Source organism: Ctenopharyngodon idella, chromosome 4 (assembly GCF_019924925.1).
Source record: "Ctenopharyngodon idella isolate HZGC_01 chromosome 4, HZGC01, whole genome shotgun sequence".
NCBI classification, from domain to species: domain Eukaryota; kingdom Metazoa; phylum Chordata; class Actinopteri; order Cypriniformes; family Xenocyprididae; genus Ctenopharyngodon; species Ctenopharyngodon idella.
In genome coordinates this window covers 19,304,627-19,329,098 of record NC_067223.1, presented here as the reverse complement: position 1 = coordinate 19,329,098, position 24,472 = coordinate 19,304,627, and the positions used below count along the sequence as shown (strand labels likewise).

At 39.3% G+C, this 24,472-nt stretch overlaps 2 protein-coding genes across 8 annotated transcripts in view; one reads left to right on the top strand and one right to left on the bottom strand.

Moving 5' to 3' along the window:
• LOC127510642 (gastrula zinc finger protein XlCGF26.1-like) overlaps nucleotides 1–11,076 on the top strand; it is a 172,765-nt gene extending 161,689 nt beyond the window's left edge. Inside the window, exons 1-3 of one of the 3 annotated variants that reach the window (XM_051890494.1) lie at nucleotides 7,670–7,730; nucleotides 7,997–8,131; nucleotides 9,632–11,076. In XM_051890494.1, the coding sequence (XP_051746454.1) occupies nucleotides 8,047–8,131; nucleotides 9,632–10,818 (1,272 nt within the window). In that variant the 5' untranslated portion in view covers nucleotides 7,670–7,730; nucleotides 7,997–8,046 and the 3' untranslated portion in view covers nucleotides 10,819–11,076. The other 2 variants (XM_051890493.1, XM_051890492.1) reach the window with 2 other exon arrangements.
• The window catches only part of LOC127510591 (gastrula zinc finger protein XlCGF57.1-like), an 80,024-nt gene that overhangs the window by 11,598 nt on the left and 43,954 nt on the right, over nucleotides 1–24,472 (bottom strand). For 2 of the 5 annotated variants that reach the window (XM_051890290.1, XM_051890289.1), the window contains exons 3-8: nucleotides 22,448–23,173; nucleotides 21,892–22,362; nucleotides 21,406–21,575; nucleotides 21,059–21,313; nucleotides 20,682–20,971; nucleotides 16,183–17,686 (exon numbers count right to left, since the gene is read on the bottom strand). In XM_051890290.1, coding sequence (XP_051746250.1) covers nucleotides 20,702–20,971; nucleotides 21,059–21,313; nucleotides 21,406–21,575; nucleotides 21,892–22,362; nucleotides 22,448–23,173 — 1,892 coding nt within the window. In that variant the 3' untranslated portion in view covers nucleotides 16,183–17,686; nucleotides 20,682–20,701. Of the gene's footprint in view, nucleotides 1–16,182; nucleotides 17,687–19,576; nucleotides 20,395–20,681; nucleotides 20,972–21,058; nucleotides 21,314–21,405; nucleotides 21,576–21,891; nucleotides 22,363–22,447; nucleotides 23,174–24,472 lie in introns of those variants that run through there. The other 3 variants (XR_007929678.1, XM_051890293.1, XM_051890291.1) reach the window with 2 other exon arrangements.

Here is a 24,472-nt window from a genome sequence, read left to right as displayed (position 1 = left end):
ATATAGATTGCACAAAGGGAGTATTGTTCACTTCTTACGATCATCTTTCACCATCAATTCCAACATCAATATGACTATGTCAACCATGCCCGCTTATTTTCCTGAGAGCGCAGAGCAGTCCTCATCTCCTGAACAGATGAGCTCACCATGGCCCTTGATGCAGGGTGGTGGTGGGCAATAATGGAGGTTTCTGGGTCGGAGAAATTTGAGGGGGGAGACTTCACCTCATCTCCTGTGTACAGTGATGCATCTGAAAAGACCCCATACTCAGGATTCTCAGATGCAACACTGAAGACCAAAAAGTGGTGGAGGCATAAGAAGACACAGGGAACACCCATTCCTGACGGGTCCACACAAGGAGCACCAGTGCCCAACAGGTCCCAACAGGAAGCACCTGTGCCTGTCAGTTCTGTTATGAGGAAACTCACTGAAGACCAGGAAGCAGCGAAAAAGCAGAGGCAGAAAAAGACACAGGAACCACCTGTGCCTGCTGGGTCCCCAAAGGAACCATCTGTTCCTGCTGGGACCCCACAAAGACGAAAAATCAGGATCCCTCAACAAGTGATTAAGCTTCTACAAAATGCCTCTTTTGCACAGGGAGCACCTATACCTGGTGGGTCCTCACAGGAAGCACCTGTGCCCACCAAGTCTCCACAGAGAGCACCTATGCCTGCCTCAAAGGTGCTCACATGTTCTCTACATGGAGCACCCATACCAGAAAAGGTTTCAGATAAGCAAAATCCTAAGATCCCTGGGCCACTGAGGCAGGAGTTGCTGCAGCAGAAGCCTGAAGCTTTTTCTCTTCAGGTAGCACTCCTGCCTAACAAGAGTTCAAAAAGGGAAAAACTAAAGATCCCTGAGCTGCTGAGACAGGAGCTACTGCAGCAGAAGCCTCAAGCCTCTTCTCTAAAGGGAACACCTGTCTTTTGCACACAGGGTGCTCAGGGTATCCCTGACAAGATCCCAGAGAGGAGAAATCTGAAGATCCCTGAGCTGCTGAGGAAGGAGCTGCTGCAGCAGAAGCCTCAAGCCTCTTCCATACAGGTAGCATCTATGCCTACCATGTCCCCACTGGATGCACCTTCACCCAAGAGTACCCCAGTGAGAGCGCCTGTGCATCTCAGGACCCCATAGGAAGCAGTAGTGCCTGTCAGGTATCCACAGTCAGCAGCAGTGCCCACCGGGTCAGCAGCATTGCCCGCCTGGAAAATATTAAAAGGAAAACGGAGACTTGCTGAGCATCTGAGGGAGAATGCACCAGTGCCTGTCACCCAGGGAGCACTCATGCCTCCAATGGTACCAAAAGATGTGTCTCTGCATTCTGGGCCCCCACAGACAGCATCTGTTCCACCATGTTCCCCACAGGAAGCTCCTGGGTTATGGGGGGGCCCCCAGGGAGCAGCAGTGCCTGCCGGGTCAGCAGCATTGCCAGCCCGGAAAATAATAAAAGGAAAACAGAGACTTGCTGAGCATCTGATGGAGAATTTACAAAATGCACCAGTGCCTCACTTTCACCCAGGGAGCATCCATGATCCCAAAAGATGTGTCTGTGTATTCTGGGATCCCACAGACAGCACCTGTTCCACCATGTTCTCCACAGGAAGCTTCTGGGTCTCAGCATAAAGTCCCCACCAGAAGTCCTATAGCACAGTCCCTTCCTGGATCACCCATCTCTTCCCTCCAGGAAGCATCCATTCCCAGTAGGAGTAAGGGACTGTTACCGTGGAGCAGATAATCTTCTGTAAGTGCCTTCTATCTCTTGTTATGAAATATTTTCAGATTTGCTCAAAAGAAAAAAAAAAAAAAGGAAAAAAAGAAAAATATTGCCTTCAAACATGATAAAATGTTTTCTAGGTCCTCTTTTCGGAATCCTTTTATATTATATTTCAAAATGATAGAAAGACATGTCTTCAGATTTAGTCTATGAAGCACTCATTAAACCTGACCAGCATTACATTGTTGTCTGTTATCAACAGGACAATGTAGGTGTGCCAACATAAATAAATTCTCACCTGAGCCAGAGCAGCCTTTAGCCCAGGTCCCAGCTGACCCGGAACAGAGCATTGGTTGGTCCCTCCATTCTCTCAATTTTACTTAGATTTAAACAATTTAACACTTTAATAATTTAATCTGGGATGAGTAACATATCCTTTTTCAATTCACATAACCTTAATATAGAAATGGTAGAAGCAATATGTCTTTAGATTTTCTCTGAGAATCACTCATTAAATCTGCAGCATTACATGTTCCTTCAACAGGACAATGCTGGTGTGGATCTGTCACTCAAACAAAGAAGCAGCCGATGCCATTCAAAGTCCAGGACCAACAGTTGGAACCTTGCAGCTTTGTTCGGAACCAATAGCTAAATTTGCTATTTTTGTATGAAGCTATTTTAAATGAATGTATATAACTATTTTTTTTTCTTTTAAAAGAAAACATCGGTCACGATAAGCAACAGGTTCATTAAATATTGGTAACACAACTAAAACCAGCTGACCACCAACTTGTCCAGGCTGGAAGACCAGCTTGACTACATAAGCCAGGTTGGGAGACCAGCTAAACCCAGTTGAAACCCAGCTAACCCAGGCTGGGAGACCAGCTTAAACCAGCTGAACACCAGCTAAGCCAGGTGGGAGACCAATGAACACCAGCTTGTCCAGGCTGGAAGACCAGCTTGACCAGCTAAGCCAGGCTGGGAGACTAGCTAAAACCAGCTACTTCCAGCTTAAACCAGCTAAAACAAGGCAACCAGCTTAGGCTGGTTTTAGCTGAATTTTTCAGCAGGGGTAAGACCTCCGTTCATCTTTGGAACACAAATTAAGAGATTTTTGATGAAATCCGATGGCTCAGTGAGGCCTCTATTGCCAGCAATGTCACTGAACCTCTCAAGATCCAGAAAGGTACTAAAAAAAGATTTTAAAAAAAATTTAAAACAGTTCATGTGAGTACAGTGGTTCTACCTTAATATTATAAAGCGATGAGAATACTTTGTGCGCCAAAAAAACAAAATAACGACTATCTAGTAATGGGCTATTTCAAAACACTGCTTCGAAGCTTTACAAATCTTTTGTTTCGAATCAGAGGTTCGGATCGCATAAACAAAGCCTTGTTTACTGAAATCACATGACTTTGGCACTCCGAGAGGAAAAAAAAAAAAAAAAACTTTTCCCCCTGACTTGGGTATAACTGTTGCCACTTCGAGCCTTGCCCACAGTTCATTCTGCACAATGGCACAGAGATACCCCACTCAGGAGACCCTGGAGTACGTACTTCATTCTAGAAAAAACAAAGAGAACACTGAGCCAGATGGTGGTCATCTGGCTCAGTGTTCTCTTAAACCTCTGAAGAAGGTTTACATTGGCTGACCCAGACTTTGAATCAGTGGATGAGGATTCAGGGGAAGGCCCTGAAACTTACCTCTCCAAGAATGGAAAATACTCTGGAGTTCATCTCCTCCTCCACAGACACAAGGGAGAGCACGGGCAGAGGAGGTCTAAGCAGAAGATATGAAGTTTAAAACTTGTGAGTTATTTTTTCCAAGCTCAATTCAAAACATTCTGTTTGAAATTACAATTTAGAGGGGCACCGAGCGTTTGCGGAAGAATGGAGCGACATTGACTGAACTGAAATGCAAGTATTTATTGGCCTTCTGATACTTGCTGGTGTTTTCAAGCCACATTATGAGGCAACACTCAGCTTATGGGATGGTGAGGGTGATTTTTTGGGCCACCATGTCACTGAAACCTTCCACTGACTGTCAAGGGTTGTGAGATTTGATAAGAGGACAAGAGCTGCAAGGAGAGAAAACGACAAGCTGGCACCTATCCATGAGATTTGTGAGAACTGGGTAGAGAGAGACGTCCATTGATGTACAATCCTGGTCTCAACATCACAGTTGATGAGTGCCTGGTGCCCTTTCAAACAATTCATGTCTAGCAAACCTGCAAAATATGGCATAAAAATCTGGGCAGGCAAACCTGCAGAGACATAGCATGAGAGAAACCTGGGCAGGCGAAGTGGTTGAAATGACGCATGGCCTTCAAGGACATATTGTCACATGTGACATTGTTTTTTATTTCTTATGCTTTTGGCACAGAGCTCCTGCAAAAGAACAATCCATAACAGTACAAAAGAACAATCCAGAGCTTTCAAGTGCACTGATGAACCCAAGAGGCAGGGCTTGCTTCTCGGAACTGTTTGCCTTCGCATAGACACATGCCATTGTGTCCTACTGTCTGAAAATAAAAATGTGCTTCTTATAAGCACCATGCACAAAGAGCCAACAGTCAGTGAACGAGAGGACAGGAAGCCTGAGATTGTCCCCTGGAAGATTATGTCAGAGTTTTGTGGACTATGTCACATGGTGGGCTTTAAGCACAGGGATAAGGCATGTGGCATGAACATTCCCCTCAGTGGTGTCAGATGCTGTGTAATATCCGACTCACCTTAAAGAGGTGGCTCTCAAGGACATTTTTCGAATTGGTTTAGAGGGGAACCTGGCTTATTTAATGCCTCACCATACCCCTACCTAGACTAAGTAAGTAAATTGACTTTGCCCTTCCGCAAATTTAATGTAGGAGTGGCTGATGAGGAACTCTATGCTCCTACAGTAAACTCCATACCAGAGCCTCCTCACGTCAAGGCTATATAAGATATTTATGGATTATGAATAGGGTCTGATTTAAAATTAAGGAAAAAATGTATCCTTTAAGACATATGCTCAGAGTATGTCTCAATCCCCAAACTATATTTTACTCTCTTGTTAGGACTTAAACAGAAGAACACCTTCACAAACAGCAGACCAAGTATGCACTTGGAATCACTTTATTTCCTTACTTGTAGGGTCCATATTCTTAAATATGTAAGAGATTCTTTCATACTATATAGTTATGCCAAATATATTCATGAGTTTAAATTTTGGTTAATGTTTGGAAATGCCTTCATGTTTAAATGTATTGTTTTTGTGTTTTTGCCATTTGTTTCTAGGAGCATTTCTATTATAGGCGGAGGGTGAACCAACTCCAGGGTAAGGCTATGGAGATGCTCTTCCCCTTTCACATAAATTTCTTTGTAATAGTTTCTTACATGTCGCCACACAACCTACACCTATCTACGTGGCTACATTGCTCAATGCTTCAAAACGTGTTGTAAACAGAAACCTTTGAAGTTCTTTAGAGCACAAACACAGATACACACTGGATCGTTTGCCAAATTTTATGGAGAAAAATGATCCTAAACCAGCAGTTATGGGACGATTGTCCCTTTGAAAGCAATCAGAAGCAGCACCAAGGCAGTGGTTTGAGTGAGAAAATTCCACGCTAGTCTCAAGTCCGATGCCAGGGGAAGACTAAGCCATGCCCAGCCTTATACATGCTCCGTGTAACATGACCGGTAGATGTTTTCTTGCTCTTTAATTTTAGATTCAACTGGGTGGGACAGTGACATCTCTGCCTTACTGTTGATCTCGTATCTCCTGCCCCCAACATCATAAGACCACACAAAGGGAGCAAAGATCAGCCGCCTTCAGGCAGCTTACTATTTAGTGAGATTTCTTAAGGTGTGAGTCTTAATTTATCCCTAATTTATTTGGAAATCAATCAATTTAAAAGTCTAAATCTAACCAAAATAGTTTCTCGTTTGAGTCACAAGATAATTGAACTTTCTTTTCCACCATAAACATTTATGGTATTTATAAAACACAAATAGCATTTTCTTGTGTTGTCTAAATGTGAACCAGCATTCCAGTATTTTTAGAGAAAGTTTGATCTGCACAGCATTTCCTGCTCTGTGAAACAACTACATGCTGAACCATACTGTTATCAACTGGACACAACTGACCCACACATGCCCTGCAACTGTTTTTCATCTATTAAAATTTGTGTTGACTCAAGCACTGCTGATTTGTTGCAAAGTCGAACGTATTGACTAAACTTCACTGACATTCAGCGACTTACATACAGGACTTGAAGTATTTCAGACCATTTCTTAAGCAGTTTTCATAAAATTCTGATGATAGAAATGCCTATATTGTGCCGCCTTGTCATTTATTTTAAAAGTGAACCTTCCACAATGTAAAGTCAATTGTTAATAAAGAACTAGTTTGTTACTTTAACTCTGAAAATATTAAGGCAGCATGTACACTCATTTGGGATAGGTTTAACTCTAAAAGAGTTTAATTAACACTGAAGAATTTGCTCTGCGTGTGTCTAGATAATGCCATAGTTATGAACTTTGTTCTCACAACATGTTCATCATTTTCTCATTTTCACAACACTGCTGGATATCACATGGTCGGTAGCACAATATTTAAATGTATTGTTGACAAAATATGTTTCTGATCAGTGATTAGACTTCAGATGTGATCAAAGAAGCAAAACACTTCATGCTAATGTCCCCATTAAATACAGGCATCATGATCTTATGTTATTCTGTCTGTTTCTTCTGAAACAGAAGAAGTGTTTTCTGAAATACAGCAGCCAGAGGAAAAAACTAACAAAACAATCAAAGGGTCAAGTGAACAACCAAAGGAAACACTAATCACATCAATTGTAATTTTAAATGTTTGTGTCTCTTCCTTTCAGTGATTTTACCTTTAAGTGTCATTACTAATGCTCAGTCATCACTTACTTATCTAATTAACTGCAACACTGCTTCACTGTTATTTTAACACTGTAGTGTGGACACATACATTATGAACAGTAAGGCTATGTTTATACTGTCAGTCCAAATCCCCTAGTAAAAATCACATCTTGTGGGGTAAAATCCACGTTTTTTGGTAGGGCTCCCCTGGTAAAATTAGCATTCCAGGTGCTAAATATCAAGTTATTGGGGTCGCTTCAACTCGCGGACATGAAAAACAACCTGCGGCAACACTGTTAAAGTAGCTCAATTCCATAGGAAAACCACGGACTTCGCAACACTAGTGACACCTAAAGATCCAAATATAAAAATTGGCAAAACATTCATGCATTTAAGGATTCAACCTAAAACCAACAATTTAGTTGTACTTAAAATAAATTCAAATAATGTTTTCTGCTAACACTATGAGAACACTCATACTAATGACAATATACGAATTCATGAACATTGTTTTGAACAGGTAATGGTCCCACAACTTTTTAACTTAAATGTTAGGATGAAACATTTTTAAAGTAATGTTAAACTAATGTTCTTATGGTGTTGCTGAAATTGCTAAAACGACATTTTGAAATAAATGGCAACTAACTTCAAGTAGTAACATTTTAAAAACCTTAGATGAACATCCAACTAAAAGATTCCAGAAAAACGATGTATAAATAATGTTTTTAAGCTAACCTTTTGAGAACATTATTAAAGACCAGATAACTTTGAACAAATATTCTAACATTGCTGGAAGAAAAGTTATTTATAACCTTGAGAAAAATGAATAGCCTTGCTAGAATGTTAGTCAAAGTTCTGAGAACATTCCCTGTTAGCTGGTTTATTCGTTATTATACTGCAAACCATACTCAAATTTGCTGCAGATATACTTCTTTGTACTGCAGTTCAGTTGTAGTTATTTTTTTGTGAGGACTACTTCATGAACTAATTTACTCATGCAGATTTAACTACATATGTCACTATTTGCATTGTAATACGGTGATAATCTGATATTAGCCAGTGTGTGAATGGGACTTTTATTTCGATCTGGCGACATGACGCCATAAAGCTGCGCCGCGCTCCCTGCATCTGTTGTGATACGGCTAAAAAAGGTTTGTGTTTTAAGCTTTTTAGGTGTTTCCGTCGATACAAACTGTTCAGTAAATTGCATAGTTTTTAAAAGCGATGGAAAACGAATTATTTATCATTGAATGTAACATTGTAACATTAGGGAACGTTATTTTGTGAGTAAAGCGCATCCTCACACGAGTAACAGAAAAGGTGCGGGAAAGTAACAGAAAAAAAGATTTAGTTTAGACTTATTTTTCTGTTTGTTAATTATTTTTTAATCTTAATGACAAATTGTCCAAACACACAGAAAAACCCCTGGTGAAGCGACTGAGATTCACGTGACACACTATTATAAAGATGGCGTTTATTAAAGAGGAGAGTGAAGAAATGAAGATTGAAGAAACATTCAGAATGAAACAAGAAGATACTGAGGAACAAACAGGTTGGTTTCATTCTTAAAGCTGAACTGAATTCATTTGATCCTTATTAAAATGTCCAGCTCTACAGAAATTAATGATGCACCAATATGAAAAGTTTTGGCTGATACCGATAACCAATAATTCTTTATATTTGAAAGCCGATAAATCTAAATGTAAATACAATTTTTTATATAATTTGAGAGCCTGATTATAAAAAACAAAAAGCCATGTCTCAAGTGCTTCAATATAAATCAGACATATACAGTACAGTACAGTATTTAAAAAAAAAAAAATAAAAAAAAATCAACAAGTCATTGGACAATGTTAATTGCATATTAAGAATCAAAATGCATATGCCATGGATAAATAAAATAGAGTAGCCTTCTCATGAACAATAATAAAATGAATTTAATGAAACCATATTTTTGTTAAAAATGATATGAGAAAAAAAGTGCTAGTTATTATTAATGCATCAACGTTTTTGAAAAAGAAATATCTAAAATTAATAATACTGTTTCAAATAACAGCACCATTGCTGTTTGAGCTGCATGTGCTGAAGCACTGAATGAAACACAGAGAAACTGAAGTGTTTTGTTAGCAAGTAAATGTCCACTAGTAAGGAAATAATTAGTGATATTTGAAGACAAGAAATGTGATATCATGTTTTTGTTAAAGTAACACTCCACTTTTTTTTGAAAATAGGCTCATTTTCCAGCTCCCCTAGAGTTAAACAGTTGAGTTTTACCGTTTTCGAATCCATTCAGCCGATCTCCGGGTCTGGCGGTACCACTTTTAGCATAGCTTAGCATAGTTCATTGAATCTGATTAGACCGTTAGCATCTCGCTTAAAACTGACCAAAGCGACTATTTTTCCTATTTAAAACTTGACTCTTCTGTAGTTACATCATGTACTAAGACCGACGGAAAATGAAAAGTTGCAATTTTCTAGGCCGATATGGCGAGGAACTATACTCTCATTCCGGCGTAATAATCAAGGAACTTTGCTGCCGTACCATGGCTGCAGCAGGCGCTATGATATTGCGCAGCGTCTCTCACTAATGTCTCCATGGTTGTAAGGCACGCTCCCTGTGCAAGCAGGGGGTCACAGGTGCTGCGTAATATCATTGCGCCTGCTGCACCCATGGTACGGCAGCAAAGTTCCTTGATTATTACGCCGGAATGAGAGTATAGAAATTTGATTCAGATACAGCTCACAAATAGAGGAACATCACCAAAAAAAGGAACCCGCTACCTTATTTCCTTCATGGGATATTTCATTTTAGATTAGAAAGATATGTAAATTTTCCTTTTTCCACTTTTTTTCTCAGCATGAGAATGTCCATATATATATATATATATATTAATTTTTTTTTTTTTTTTCAAACAATAAAGAGAAGAGGTTCTGAGATTACAGGAAATGCCTCTTTTTGTAGCTGTTTTTTGGTAGGTTTTGGTGCTTTATTTTGGTTTTGATGTTCATTGCTTTGTGCCATTAAACATTAACTTTTTTTTTTCCGCTTTAGACCTGATCGCACTGAAAGAGGAAAGTCAAGAACTTACTGATTTGAAGAGGAAAGATCAGTATGAAAATCATCATGATTTCACGACTGGAGAAAAATCCACAGAGACTCAAAAGACATCCCCAAGAAAAAGACGTCGGAACAAGTCTAACATGAGTTTCACCTGCCATCACTGTGGAAAAAGTTTCAGTCATCATGGAAACCTTAAAGTCCACATGAGAGTTCACACTGGAGAGAAGCCTTTCTCCTGCCAACAGTGTGGAAAGAGTTTCACCCAAAAACAAAACCTTAATACCCACATGAAGCTGCACACTGGAGAGAGCTCTTACACCTGCCAACAGTGTGGAAAGAGTTTCACTCAAAAAGGAAACCTTACAGTCCATTTGAGAATTCACACCGGAGAGAAACCTTACACATGTAAACAGTGTGGAAAGAGTTACACATATAAAAACTACTTTAATTCCCATGTGAAAAGTCACACTGTAGAGAAGCCTTTCACATGTGATCAGTGTGGAAGGGGTTTCACACGTAAAATATCTTTTAATTACCACATGAGGATTCATTCAAGAGAGAACTGTTTTATATGTCATCACTGTGGAAAGAGTTTCACCTATAAAATAAGCCTCAAGACTCACATGAGAGTTCACACTGGAGAGAAACCTTATACATGCACTCAGTGTGGAAGGAGTTTCACATATAAAGCATCCCTTGACTCCCACATGAGAAGCCATACTGGAGAAAGGCCTTACGCTTGCAAACTGTGTGGAAAAAGCTTCCCACAAAAAGGAAACCTTCAGACTCACATGCGAATTCACACTGGAGAGAAGCCTTTCACGTGTCTTCAGTGTGAAAAGAGTTTCAGATATCAAAGAGACTTGAAGCATCATTTGGAACAGACTCATTGTGGAAAGAAATTGCAGTGTTCTGTGTGTAATAAGAAGTTTAACAAAATGACCAATTTTAAAAATCACCTGCGCATTCACACTGGAGGAAGACAATTTAATTGTGATCGGTGTAATAAAAAATTTATTTTGCAGTCACACTTAAAGATACACATGAAAAGCCATGCAAATGTGAGAACTTATTTGTGTTCTTTGTGTGGAAAGAGTTTTAAATGGCTTGGACATTTAAAATGGCACCAGAAAATATGTCTCTGTGTGAAGTCGAGGCTGCATTCACACCGTAGCTAAATGTGGACCAAATCTGATATCTCCTTTTGTCAAGTACATACATTCCTGTGGCCCCACCTGACCTTCTCCTTTGCTATAGTTTCAAATATTGAGTGGTTGTGAGAGACGCCCTTTAATTTCGATTGTATGGAGGCGTTGTTGCATTCCAAATATTGATACCTCTGAATCAGAATATTAGTTGATCTTCTCTCTTGCTGTGAAATGCCACAACGTGAATGGAAGTTTATAAATAAAAGGACATAAACTGAATAAAATAATTATCATTGCACTGCATTATTTGATTCTTCTTTAGTGAGAATACACAAGTAAACATGTTGTCAAGTAGGGCTGTCACAATATCAGATTTTTCACATGTGGACAAAAGAATTCATGGTGATGAGGATATCACAACATCTATATAAACCTTGAAAAAAAAAAATTTAGTAGTCAAATTCATCTTTACTTTGGCTAAAAAAAGAAAGCAAAACAATGAATCACACTACTGCATACAAGCATTACAAAAATTTAGACTTTCTCTAGCTTTGACACTGAAATAACCAAGAGAGAGTAAATACTGTCAAGTTTAAAAGTATTATAAGTTTTAATAACACAGCTAATATCTTAACCTGGTAACTTGCGTCCCCATTAGGAACCCAAATCCAAGAAATGGCATACCTAAATTAAAATACATAGTTTATGAAGCTTTTGGACTTCAAACATTTTAGACTCCTTTGAAAGAAAACATTTCGCCACTTGTCATTATTATCAGAATTATGGAAGCCCGTTTCCGCCACTACATAAAAAAGTAAAAAGAGTAATTGCGACTTTTTATCTCAGAATTCTTACATTTTTTCTCGCAATTGTGAATTTATATCTCACAATTGCGAGTTATAAAGTCAGAATTCTGAGATATAAAGTCAGAATTGTGAGATATAGTCGCAATTGCGTGATATAAAGTCACAATTCTGAGATATAAACTCGCAATTGTGTGATATAAAGTCACAATTCTGACTTTTTTTTCTCGCAATTGCGAGTTATAAAGTCAGAATTGCAAGATATAAACTCGCAATTGCGAGAAAAAAAGTCAGAATTGCGAGTTTATAACTCAGAATTCAGACTTTTTTTCTCGCAATTAACTGACGGACAGTGTAACAATTCTGGACATCCAACATTTCTGGTGCATCCAACGATAGCCTTCAGCATCGTCTGTTTTTTTGCGCCTCCGCCACAGCTGATTCTTATTATTATTACTATTATATTGTTATTATTGTGTCAAATTCATTAATGTATCCATTCTGTTAAAAACAACTTTTATTCACCAAATACTTCCACTGTCATTTGCAGAATTGCATGATTCTACCCTTGAATGGAGCCACTAGACTTGAGCTGCAAACTTGATGAAACATGATAGGTATTGGTGTTTTAGTATTAAGCCCACTAGATGGCAGTAAAACCTGTTTTTTCTCCTTGAAAGCTGTACTCATGTACAAGGTTACCGTGGAAACATGCTATATGCATATTCCTGCATAATCTTTATGTGTCTCCTCCAGTAAAATCAAAATTTCTTTATTGGTTAATCCACGCTAAAAATAATCCTTTATGATGTCTTCCATTTTATGTAGAATAATAACGAAGCAGCAATCCTGAAGGTCAGTCGCAATGAAAGAAACGCAAGCAAAGTAAGAACTGTGAGAAAAAAAGTTTCACACAATTGTGAGAAAAAAAGTAAGAATTGCGAAAAAAAAGTCAGAATTCTGACTTTATATCACGCAATTGCGCCTTTATATCTCGCAATTCTGACTTTACCTCAGAATTGTGACTTTTTATCACGCAATTGCGAGTTTATATCTCAGAATTGTGAGTTTATATCACGCAATTGCGAGTTTATTTTTTTAATTTTTTAATTTATATCCTTTTATGAGACAGATCAAATTTGAGAAATATGATGGGTTTGAAGCTTAACAAATCAGCAGTTTGGAGCGTGTATCAAACTGCTAAAGTCACGCCCCCAGTGGTGAACCATAGAAATTTCGAAACACTTATCGAAATCATGTGACTTTGGCAGCTCTGAACCACTGATTCGAAACAAAAGATTTGTAAAGCCTCACTGAGCTATCAGATTTCATCAAAAACATCTTAATTTGTGTTCCAAAGATGAACGAAGTTCTTATGGGTGTGGAACGACATGATGGTGAGTAATTAAGGACAGAATTTTCATTTTTGGGTGAACTAAAACTTTGAACACTGCAAATGCTAAAAATAAAATAAAAAATCCTAAAAAACTATACTAACATGGTCAAAAAAATTTTCATCATATTTCCAATTTTCTTCTTGGTCCCACCTGAAGATTAATCATGTGCTTGTAAATAATTTATGATATTCTATGTTTTGTAGCAGATATGTTTTGTTCACTTTGTTACCATGTACATGTTTATATAAATACATAAATTGAAGTGTTTTGTAAGTGCCTTTTTTGTATTTTACTGAATACAACACTATATTTACTATTTTACTCGTTTTATTTTTTATCTGAAAACATCAACAAATTAGCAAAGGAAAGTACAAGTCTCCTAAAATCCAAATTCAACAAGAGAGCATGTCCAGAATTTAACACCACCAAAATCCAGCTGAGAATAATGAAAATATATCAAATCTGTAGTCTATTTAGTTGAGTTCACATAAATATATCTAGCTTGTGGAACAAAATCAAGTGAACTATGTTACTTAACCACTATACCCAAGTTTTGATTCAATTTGTGCAAAAATATTGATATTTAGAGTTATATATCTTAGACATCTACCAGTTGTATAAGGTTTTCAAGTATTTTTTTTAAAACATGCTGTATTTGTTCCCTTTTAGCCTACAGAACATACTACATACACCAATTTTTCACCCAGTTCAAGTTTGAAGATGCTCATTTTTATGAAGACACATTTGTGTCTGACATGGTACAAGTTTCACTTTACAACTTCAATATATTTTTAATGATTACAAAAATTGCCCTTACACAACTTTAGAATGATTGAACATACTGTAAAGTACACACTACGCTTCACAGTTTGTTCCAATTTTACATGGTGGAACAGATTGTTTTTAGTTGTTTGTACTGTATTTCTTTCACCTCACCGAATGTACTACAGCTAAAAGTTGTACCTCAGATGAATTTGGCAGGTTAATTTTTTAGAAAGACTGATGTAATTTTGTAATGCATGGTCGCTGTCCATGGTGCTGAAAGCTAATCCTTCATCTGTGGACCAGTGTATTAAAATAACTGTTAAAGTACTTGGATATACAAACCTGGAAATGTTTTTCAAAAGATATCCCAGAAACAAAATTACAGCCCTTTTGTGCAAAACAGAAAAATACTAACATCTCTAAGTTGCACGAAATGCACCTTGAAGTTTCAATATCTTTTTAGTCGCTGCATGGATCTTTTTTCAAAAATGAACATTGCCAAGTTAGTTTGAGGTTAAATGTTTAGCTACAGTATATCCAGTAAAGTTAAAGATAGACATTACAGAAAATTCAACCATGCAAAATTTACTGAGCTTTATATGCCGTGGCATTACAAGGTCTAGTGAACTTGGTAGATATGTCAATACCCAAACTATTAGGTGTAGTGTGTACTTTAGAGTATGTTGTTTAAGTGGTGTTTATTCTGGGTCTTCTGGATAAGTTGTGGTTGAGCTCTGGCTGACATCTGGGGATTACGGCACTGTTGTGGGCCAGTTATGGCTAATTTCTGGGTGAGTTTTGGACTGCTTCCGGCATTGATCTAGTTAAATTTTGTCTAAGAACACTTGGGCCAATTTTGGGCTGTAATTCCATGTAGGCCAAAATTAGAGGATACCCACTTTATGAACTATGGCTGACAGTATTCTGAAGGGTCTAGTTCTTCCACGGGGGGCCGTAAGCTAAGGGAGGACTATGTGACAGTGTCACATAAGACACGTTTTATACAACTCAATATATAGCGTGATGGTTTTATATATATTGGAGTTTGAATTGGTTTACATGTTGTCTTAGCCATTTTATTCCTCTTACCCATTTTAATGTGTGTAGCTGTGTCCGAAATCAAATACTTCTCGACTATATAGTACGCGAAAAATAGTATGCGAACAGAGTAGTATGTCCAAATTTATAGCATTAAAAAAAACAGTACCTGGATGACTAACTACTTCTGGCGAGATTCTGAAGTGTGCATACGATGGACACTTTACTATCCCATGAGGCCACGGGAGAGGATTTGTGAATGGACGTAACTGACGCTGATAGGTCATGTGACAGTAACAACATGGAGGATGTAGTACATCCAAATTCATTCATACTACATGCATTTGTACTATATAGAACAAACTTTTTTTTCAACAGTCGTGAAGTAAATTTACATTCAAATGTTGAACCTACTCAGTACGCGATTTCGGACGCAGCTTGTATGTCTTTAAATGAGTCTGGTCTGCCTGTCATGTGACTGATCACATGACAGAAAACAGGAAATAGCCAGCATAAAGGAAGCAGCATGACAAACGATCAAGGTCAATAGTCAAACTGACCCCATGGTGATCACCAAATTGTGGTGATGGGAAACTGAGGCTTTCTGAAGCGTTCAAGGCTTTCATCAAATTGTGCCGAAAAACGTCTCATTACTCGAAGCTTTTGACACAGTGCGCATTAGCGACATCTGGTGGTCAGACTTGTTTTCTCCACCATACCTAACAAATCATCGCGGAGCAGATCTACGGTTTGAAAAAGCGTGACCAAACAAAGCTTAGGAAGTCCGTGACATACAAGAGTGTAATCACTCTTGTCTTGGATCAATACAGTTCTATCTAATCTGATCTAATCTCATTTAAATTAATTTGTGCCAATGAGACCACAACTGCACAATCATGTGTAGCCCGGTCAATGGATTGAAAAAATATTTTGGGTGAGCTTTTAACTTTTAATATTTTGGGTGTTCTGCTCAGGGTCTCCGAGACCCCAGAAATAAAACATGATTAAATGCATTTTCCTTTTATGCATCAGGTGGGGTCATGAAGCTCCAATTTTTTTAAACCAGCTGTCCCGACTTTCCAATACTGCATGACGTTCGAAGCTTCAAACGTCATCAATCACGTGGTATTGTCATTTCGATACAAGCATCGGTACAGTGTGATAAAATAGTGCTTTGAAAACTGCGTCGGAGCCTCGGTATCAACCGTCCCATCACTACCAAATAGCTGGATTGAGGAGTTGTTTTTAAGGACTTACCTTTCCAGCCAAGCACTTCACTTTAATTGGATTATCACTCTTGAGGACACATTCGCATTAGGACTTTCAGCATGCTGGGACTCTTAAGGACTGATTTATGGTACAGAACCAATGGACTCTATGCTTTTAACAGCTTAAGTTTTTTAGTTTTATTGTGTTGTTTCATTCTCACATAAATATTGTAAATACTTTTGAATTTCACTTCAAAATTGTCATCTGTCGCATCTTTTTTAGCACTCCAAACTCTCTCACACAGTATAATCTGACCCCATTGACACTGACCACAAATTAAATCATCTGTGAAGATGATTAAAAATCTGTGATTTTTGAGATTGCTCCTTTTCCTAAAATTTTTTCCCAGAAAGAGTTTACTAATGACATTTCAGGTCTGTTTGATATGTGAAACTCTTTTCACACTGAAGACACGTGAAAGGCTTCTCTCCAGTGTAAACTCTTATGTGCGTATTAAAGGAACACTCCACTTTTTTTGAAAATAGGCTCATTTTCCAACTCCCCTAGAGTTAAACAGTTGAGTTTTACCGTTTTCGAATCCATTCAGCCGATCTCTGGGTCTGACGGTACCACTTTTAGCATAGCTTAGCATAGTTCATTGAATCTGATTAGACCGTTAGCATCTCACTCAAAAATGACCAAAGAGTTTAGATATTTTTCCTAATTAAAACTTGACTCTTCTGTAGTTACATCGTGTACCAAGACCGACGGAAAATGAAAAGTTGCGATTTTCTAGGCCGATATGGCTAGGAACTATACTCTCATTCCGGCGTAATAATCAAGGAAATTTGCTGTCGTACCATGGCTGCAGCAGGTGCAATGATATTACGCAGCGTCTCTCACAAATGCCTCCATGGCTGCAAGGCATGCTCCCTGTGCAAGCAGGGGGTCACAGGCGCTGCATAATATCAACTTTTCATTTTCCGTCAGTCTTAGTACACGATGAGCCAATTTTCAAAAAAAGTGGAGTGTTCCTTTAAGGCTTCCCTTAACTGTGAAACTCCTTCCATACTGATGACACAAAACATTTCTATCTTGAGTGAATCCTCATGTGGTAATTAAGGGTGACTTTTTGTCTGAAGCTCTTTTCACACTGATCACATGTATGGCTTCTCTCCGGTGTGAATTATCATGTGGGAATTAAGGGTTACTTTTTGTCTGAAACTCTTTCCACATTGAGTGCATATGAAAGGCTTCTCTCCAGTGTGAACTCTCATGTGGACTTTAAGGCTTTCTCTTTGGATGAAAATTTTTCCACAGTGTGAATAAGTTCTCTCCATTGTGAATTCTGATGTGGGCTTTAAGGCTGTATTTTAGAGTAATACTTTTTTCACACTCTTGGCAGGTGAAAGGGCCCTCTAAAGTGTGAACTCTCATGTCTTTTAAGGTTCCCTTTTTCAGCAAAACTTTTTCCACACTGTTGACAGGTAAAAGGCTTCTCTCCAGTGTGAATTCTCATGTGGGCTTTAAGGCGTTCATGATGATTGAAACTCTTTCCACACTTCTGGCAGGTGAAATGACTTCTAGCTCTTGTCTTTTGGGAGGAAGTATTTTCAGTCTCAGAGCAGCTAAAAGTTATGAAATCATGGTGATTTTCATTGAGATTTTGGCTCTCCTCTTTCAGCGCTATCAGGTGAAAAAAGGTGAAAAAAAGACGAATATAAATTAGCCTCAGTTTAATATCACAAAGCAACAGACATCAAAACATTTAGAAAAGCATTAACACCAAAATAAAGCATCCAAACCAACAACATGTATGCTAAATCCTATACCAACTAAGCTATTGAGAGAGGTGTTCTCAATATGTTCAACTCTTTGCTTTCTTTAGGACACATCTCAAAAACTTTCAAGCAGATGTAAAACAAAACAAAACAAAACAAAAAGTGTTACCAAGGAAAATGGGTTTATTATAGACAATCTCAATTCTCCCGTTTCCATCTAAAATATTAGAAACACAATGTCCTCTAAACTATGTTCATATTAGCAGAAAACAGTATGGATAATTGTCGAAAATTTCAGTTAGAGTTTAAGCCGTCATACCACAGAATCTGTGCTTATTAAAGTTACAAATGACTTGCGTTTGGCATCTGGTTGCAGCCAAGTCTCTCTTGTAGTGTTATTAGATCTTTTGACAACATTGCTAAAACATTCTCTTAGATAAATGTCTCAAATGTTAAAGTGGTGCTCTACCAACAGAAGAGGTGCAACCAAAAAAAAACAAAATGCAAAATTTTGCCGATTCATCTGCACCGATTTAAGCGTCCGCTACAGGACATGTCATATATTAATTTTTCTTTCACTAGGTGCTGCATTACTAGAGAACAGCAGTATGTTTGTCGACAAGGCTGACATGATGTTAAAGAGTTAGTTCACCCAAAAATTAAAATTGTCATTAATTACTCACCCTCATGATGTTAAAAACCCGTAAGACTTTTGTTCATCTTCAGAACACAAATTAAGGTATTTAGTATAAATTAAATATGAGCCGGTTCTGTACTCTCCATAGACAGCTGCCAACTACCACTTTGACTATTCAAAAAAATCAAAGAGATCGCAAAAATAATCCATATGAATTAAGCGGGTTTAGTCCAAATTTTCTGAAGAGACTCAATCGCTTTATATGATGAACAGATTTAATTTAGGCTTTTACTCACATATAAACTTTAATCAGCCAACATAAACAGAAGCTCAACTGAACCTGCTTGATGCGCAAGAACAAGCCTCTTGCGGAAAGTCAAATGTGCTGCATAATGCCACGGTCACACTAGACTTTGAGCATGCGAAATTTCATTGAACGGTGTAACGATCGTGATATGTCGTCATCCTCTGCAGTGTCTTTTTTATAAACACGAATTCAACATTTAACATACAGTAATACATTCAAAATGTAAAAATATACAATCTACTCGACTTGAAAAAAATTTTTGTAAAGTACTCTTCCTGCAAAAAATATTATTCTTTTAAGTCAGCCAAGGGGTCACGCCATAACATATCGATCTTCTACTCTGTCTTCACGTGATGCAAATTCACAGGTCAAAGTTCACCAAACTTGAACTTTGGAAAGAAAAAAAAATTTACACCCAAAAATCTCAAAAGGTATGGCTTATAGTTTTTTGGGGTTGGAAAAAAGTTTCTTCAATCTTCTTGAAACTGCATTCTAATAGATGGAACTGAGACTTAGACAGGAGAGCAAGTTTGGAGGCTCTAGGTCCTTCCACAGCTGAGATCCCACATGCAATTTATGCCATTGTACAAAATAACGGCTTTGTGGGCAGTAGAATTGGGATGAAAACATGGTGCTACAGACTCAGGGGGCCCTGCTGAGTGCTGATAAATAGGTTTAATCAAAATATTTCAACAGGAAAGCTGAAAAACCATCATGTCCATAAAGCTACTATCTTGGCCCCAATAAATACATTGGAAATGGATATTCAGTGGGCACCGACTGTGTGTGTGAATTAATTCTACCTGGCAGCATCTCTCTCCATTAGTGAAGCTGTGGGTTTTAGTTACTAAGAAACATATGTTAGAACTTTTCAGTTTTCTGAGCTATTTTATTGAGAAATCACAGAACAGTGTGGACAATACATTTCCGCGCTACTGAATGATTCTGTGCGCGCGATGTACAAGTCTATGAGCTTAGTTTAGAACGACGATTAACTTAACTGTACAATAAGCTGTTTAAAACGTGCATTCTCCTGTTTATTTGTCATTTTGTAAACGGAGTGTAAATGTGGACTTCAAAAATTTCTGATGCTGTTGCGCTCTCTATAGGATCAGCAACTAGTCGACGTCAAGCTTAAAGCATCATGGCAGAGAATTGAAGTCGACTAGTCGGTGCAACCCCTAGTGGACACTGCATTTATAGATAATATTCATTATTTTTTATTAATTATTATTATCCCAAGATTCCCCTGTCAACAAATCAGATACAGTATGTGTCCACTTGCAATTTATTCAATGGGAATGGTTTTCCAGGTTTGTGGACAATCATCCCACTGACCTATTAAATCGATCGCATTGAATAAATTGCAAATGGACACCTATACCATATGCAATTTATTTTGCAGAAAAAAATACAAGACAATAGAAACTTTACAGAGCTTTACTTGAACATTAATAAAAAAAAATATTCGAAAATAAATATTCAGAACAATAACTAGAACAAAGTTTAACTATAAAACATTAAAGCTGCAGTCTGTAACTTTTGGCGCTCTAGCAGTACTGCATGCGTCTTGTGGAAAAACACTGTAGCCGGATACTTCTCTCTGTTTATGTCTATGACGAGTCACGCAGATACTGTGTTACTCTGCAGTGGTTCCTACCAGACCAGTCTAAAATTGTCAGAATATAAACAATTATTATAAGTACCATAATGATTCAGGGTAAAACCAAATGGTTTCTTGTTGTACAGTCTCATTATATATTTTTTGTACATTTTGAACACTTAAAAAAGTTATGGACAGCAGCTTTAAATTGAACACACACACAAAAAAAAAAAAAAAAAAAAAGTACAAAAGGTGCTTTTGATTGACCCCTTAAACTGAAGATACAGCCCCCCAAAAAAGCACTGGGCTTGGTCCTGAAAACAACAAGAAAGGCAAAGAGTCAGCGAACCCACCTACTCTACTCCGGGCCTTCTTACGTCCATGGAGGGGTGGCGGAGGGGGACAGTCTGGCTGCCCGCTTGCAGGCCCTCTTTGGCCTGGAGGTGGCGGGACGCTTCCGGGTCTCCACTTTTTTTACTGGCGTGGTTTTCTCACCCTTCACAGCTGACTCAAACAAGCGACGGTGTTCTACTGTCTGCTTTTCATTTAAGTTCAATGCATAAAATCGGTCAGTTTTGGAGGTATCGTAGCACATGAATTTTGCCACTTTACACCAGTCGTCGGGGCTGTGGGTGTTCTTTGCCTGTATGGAGAAGGAAAAGCATAGGTGAAAAGTTAGAAACAAACACACACACACACATACATCAGAAACATGAACAGGAATGCTTACATGGGTGGCGATGGAGGTCCTGACATCAGTGAACGTGGGCGTCCCAGGCAAGCCCATGCCAGCCCATGCCTCCTGGAAATATTGGTTCAAATTTTTGCAGGAGCTGGGCTTGGACGTAAAAAAAAAGTAGTGGGCATCCTTCCCGCCCACCAAGGTGGACCTCATTGATAAAAATTCCTCAAGCCATCCATACTCCTCAGCATCCATGGCTAGCTGGGCTGCCCCAAAGGCCTGGTTGGTCTTGTGAGCTGATATCTGCAGACAGTGACAAGCAGTGTAAGCATTTAGGGAGAGTTTTATGAGAAAACTGTGCAGAGAGAGAGAGAAAGAGAAATAAAACCACTCACAGTGATAACATAGGTGCCCTCTCTGATGGTCTGCTGGGCTTCTTCCACCTCCTTTATAGTCATATTCTGGAACACCCCTCCGCGATGGCCATAGATGCAGGCCAGGTACGCGGTGAGGTGTCCATAAAATGACCACTGGTCCTTCTTGTCCCCCGACTTCCTGAGGCAAGCTTCACAAAGAAAGAGAGAAGCATTAAAGGGATTGTTCACCCATAATTTTGTCATCATTTACTCACCCTCAAGTTGTTCCAAACCTATATATATTTCTTTGTTCTGCTGTACACAAAGGAAGATATTTGGAAGAATGTTTGTAAGCAAGCAGATCTCATCCCCCATGGTAGTCAGCAGAACAAAGAAATATATACAGTATTGGAACAACTTGAGGGTGAGTAAATAACAAAATTTTCATTTTTAGGTGAACTGTTCCTTTAAGGAGTGCTTTGGGAATGCCACAAGTTTTATAGTTAAAAGGAGGTGAAAACTTACCCAGAATCTCTGGAATCATTCGCTTGGCACAGGAGAGGCACTCTTTTAACATTGCCTTCGGAATGAGGCGGTCTTCCTTGGCCTGTTTCAACGCAACCTCAGGCTCCACTTCTTTCCTCCAAAACGATTTTAACATTGCCCTGGCCTCCCTCCTGATGCCCACCAGCACCAATTTTGAGAGCAGACAAGTGGGTGGCGGGGTCTCGGCCAGGTAATCGAGGAAGTGGACAATGTTTTTCAGGTATTGGTGGATGATTGCCTTGCTGATTTTAGCCTGGGTCAGTGAGTTGAGCCAGGACCCCATCCGGTTGGTTTGGTTGAAGAAGGTCAGACTGGCCAGGTCTGATCTCCCTGCCGCCATGTAGGCAATGAAATGGCGGATGTGGAAAACCTTTGAGGCTACATTGTTTTTGACTTCTGGAGTGAGGTTGGTGCCTTCCTGGTGGCTCCAGTACTCTTCCAGGAGGACATCTGTGAAGAAAAAAACCAACACAAGAACAACTGGGTCAGTCAGGGTAAGGGCGCAGAGCAAGATGCAACAGAGTGTGGTACTAACTTAGCGCCACCACGTGGTCTGGGAAAGGGTGTTCCTCCCACTGCTGAGATGACGGCTGGGTGATGGGGGGCTGGTCCGGGGGGCACTGGCTGCCCGATTCCCCCAAGGGCCTGGCATGGAGCTCGTCTTCCTCCTCCTCCACTTCCTTCTCAGGGGAGCGAAGAGCCAATAAAAGTTTGCTTGTGACCTGGGCAACCTGGGTGGAGGGGATGGCCCGTGATCTCCTCTTCAACAGACGGTAGCGACGGGTCATGTCTCTGAGAGCAATTCTCAGTGTTTTCACCTGTCTATTGAGGTTCGCCACCTGATCCTGGAGCCGTTTGCTGGCCTGCTGGCAGCAGGGGTTGTCGCAGGTCCCCTCCACTTCCGGAGGGAGGGGGGCATCCTCCAGATCTTGAGCCTCCTCCTGATCCAGAGTCGAGGCCATAGGCACAGTCGGGTTGCTTGCTCGCAGCTCTGCGAGGTCATGAATAATCTTCTTTCTCTTCAGCACCTGTATGGCCTCTTGCTGGGCCGCCCTTGTTAACTCGGTATGGCCCTTTAGGTGGCGGTCAATGCGGGTGGTGTACTTGCTGCAGGCAGGCACAGGGCAGGTGCCCTTGCGGACGTCGACCCTCCCCGAGGAAATGGCAAGCAGCAGCTTGCGCTCTTGGCTGTTGATGACCTTGTGGGACACCCTCAGATGCTGGCTGAGCTGATGGTACCCACGAAGGCACAGTGGGCAGTCTTCAAGACCCAAATACAAATGACAAAGACTGTGTCAGGGGTTATTTATGCTTTTACAGGTCCAATTTGCAATCTATTTGATCCAACTTCAAGTATAATAGATCAAAAAGTGGATTTCTCAATAAAATGATTTAGAAACTGACAAGTTCTAGCATACATTTCTTAATAACTAGAACCCACAGCTTCACTAATGTAGAGAGTCACTGCAAGGTAAAATTAATTCACACACGTAATCGCTCTCTCACTAATGCATTCATCTAAATGTAATCTTTACTGTGCTACTTAATCTGTATTTGATTTAGAACAAGCAGAAATCTGTGCGAAATACAACGACCCAAAGACAAAAGAACGGATAAAAATGAGCCGTTATGTAGAAGCAATAGGCATGTGGACAGTGCTGTGTCATATGCCATAGCTGTGCACAAGGCAACGCGTTTAAGTCTCGGCTGTCAGCTCAAGATTCAGGCTATTTGTTCACTAATGACGTCAGGGACTAGTCAACGTTGACTCAAATTTCATCACATAAATGTCGACTTTAAAAAAAAATCTGAAGTCGTTCAACCCTTAGCATAAGCTCACAGTCGAACGCACAGCATACTTTGTTCGACTCGTACGCATACACGGGTGTTCGACACGTGCAGTTGAGCAATCTTTCGCCACGAGTTACAACCTGTATAAACATCTTTGTATTCTTTCATGCTAGAGTTGAACAAATGAGGGTACTTTCTAACCTCTCATCTATGTAGGCCTCTATTGTCGCTGTAGCTTGCATGCCTTTTGGTCTGTTCATGCAGTTTTTCTTTGACTACCTTGTGAATCGACGCCCCCAGGGCATAGTTGCCACCTTTTGCATAAACAAATTACTGCTAAAAAAAAAAAGAAATGTGCATGCGCGACTGTTACAAAAATCTGGGGGTGCGCATACAGTACGCATTTTCTCTTCTGATGACGAAATTTGTGTCATGCGCACTGTACACTGCCCCTTGCGTACGCGTAAAAAGTGAAGTATAAAGTGGGCTAAAGAGTTAAATTGAACTCTCTAGTCCAAAGTATAGTTCACTTTTGTTGCATAATTAAGTGACAGAAATGAATGTTGTCATTACATTTAAATCAAAAGTAGTTGCTTAAAGTTACGCAAATAATCATTTTGTTTAGGTTGCTTCCATATAATGTATGGCATGGCGTAGTAACTTTGAAGGAGCAGCTTCCCAGGTGCACTAGAAGCAAGTGTACTGTTTAGCTGGTCGTGTGATCCTCAACATGTCTTAACATCTTCCAAAAATATCATTCATTTCTGTA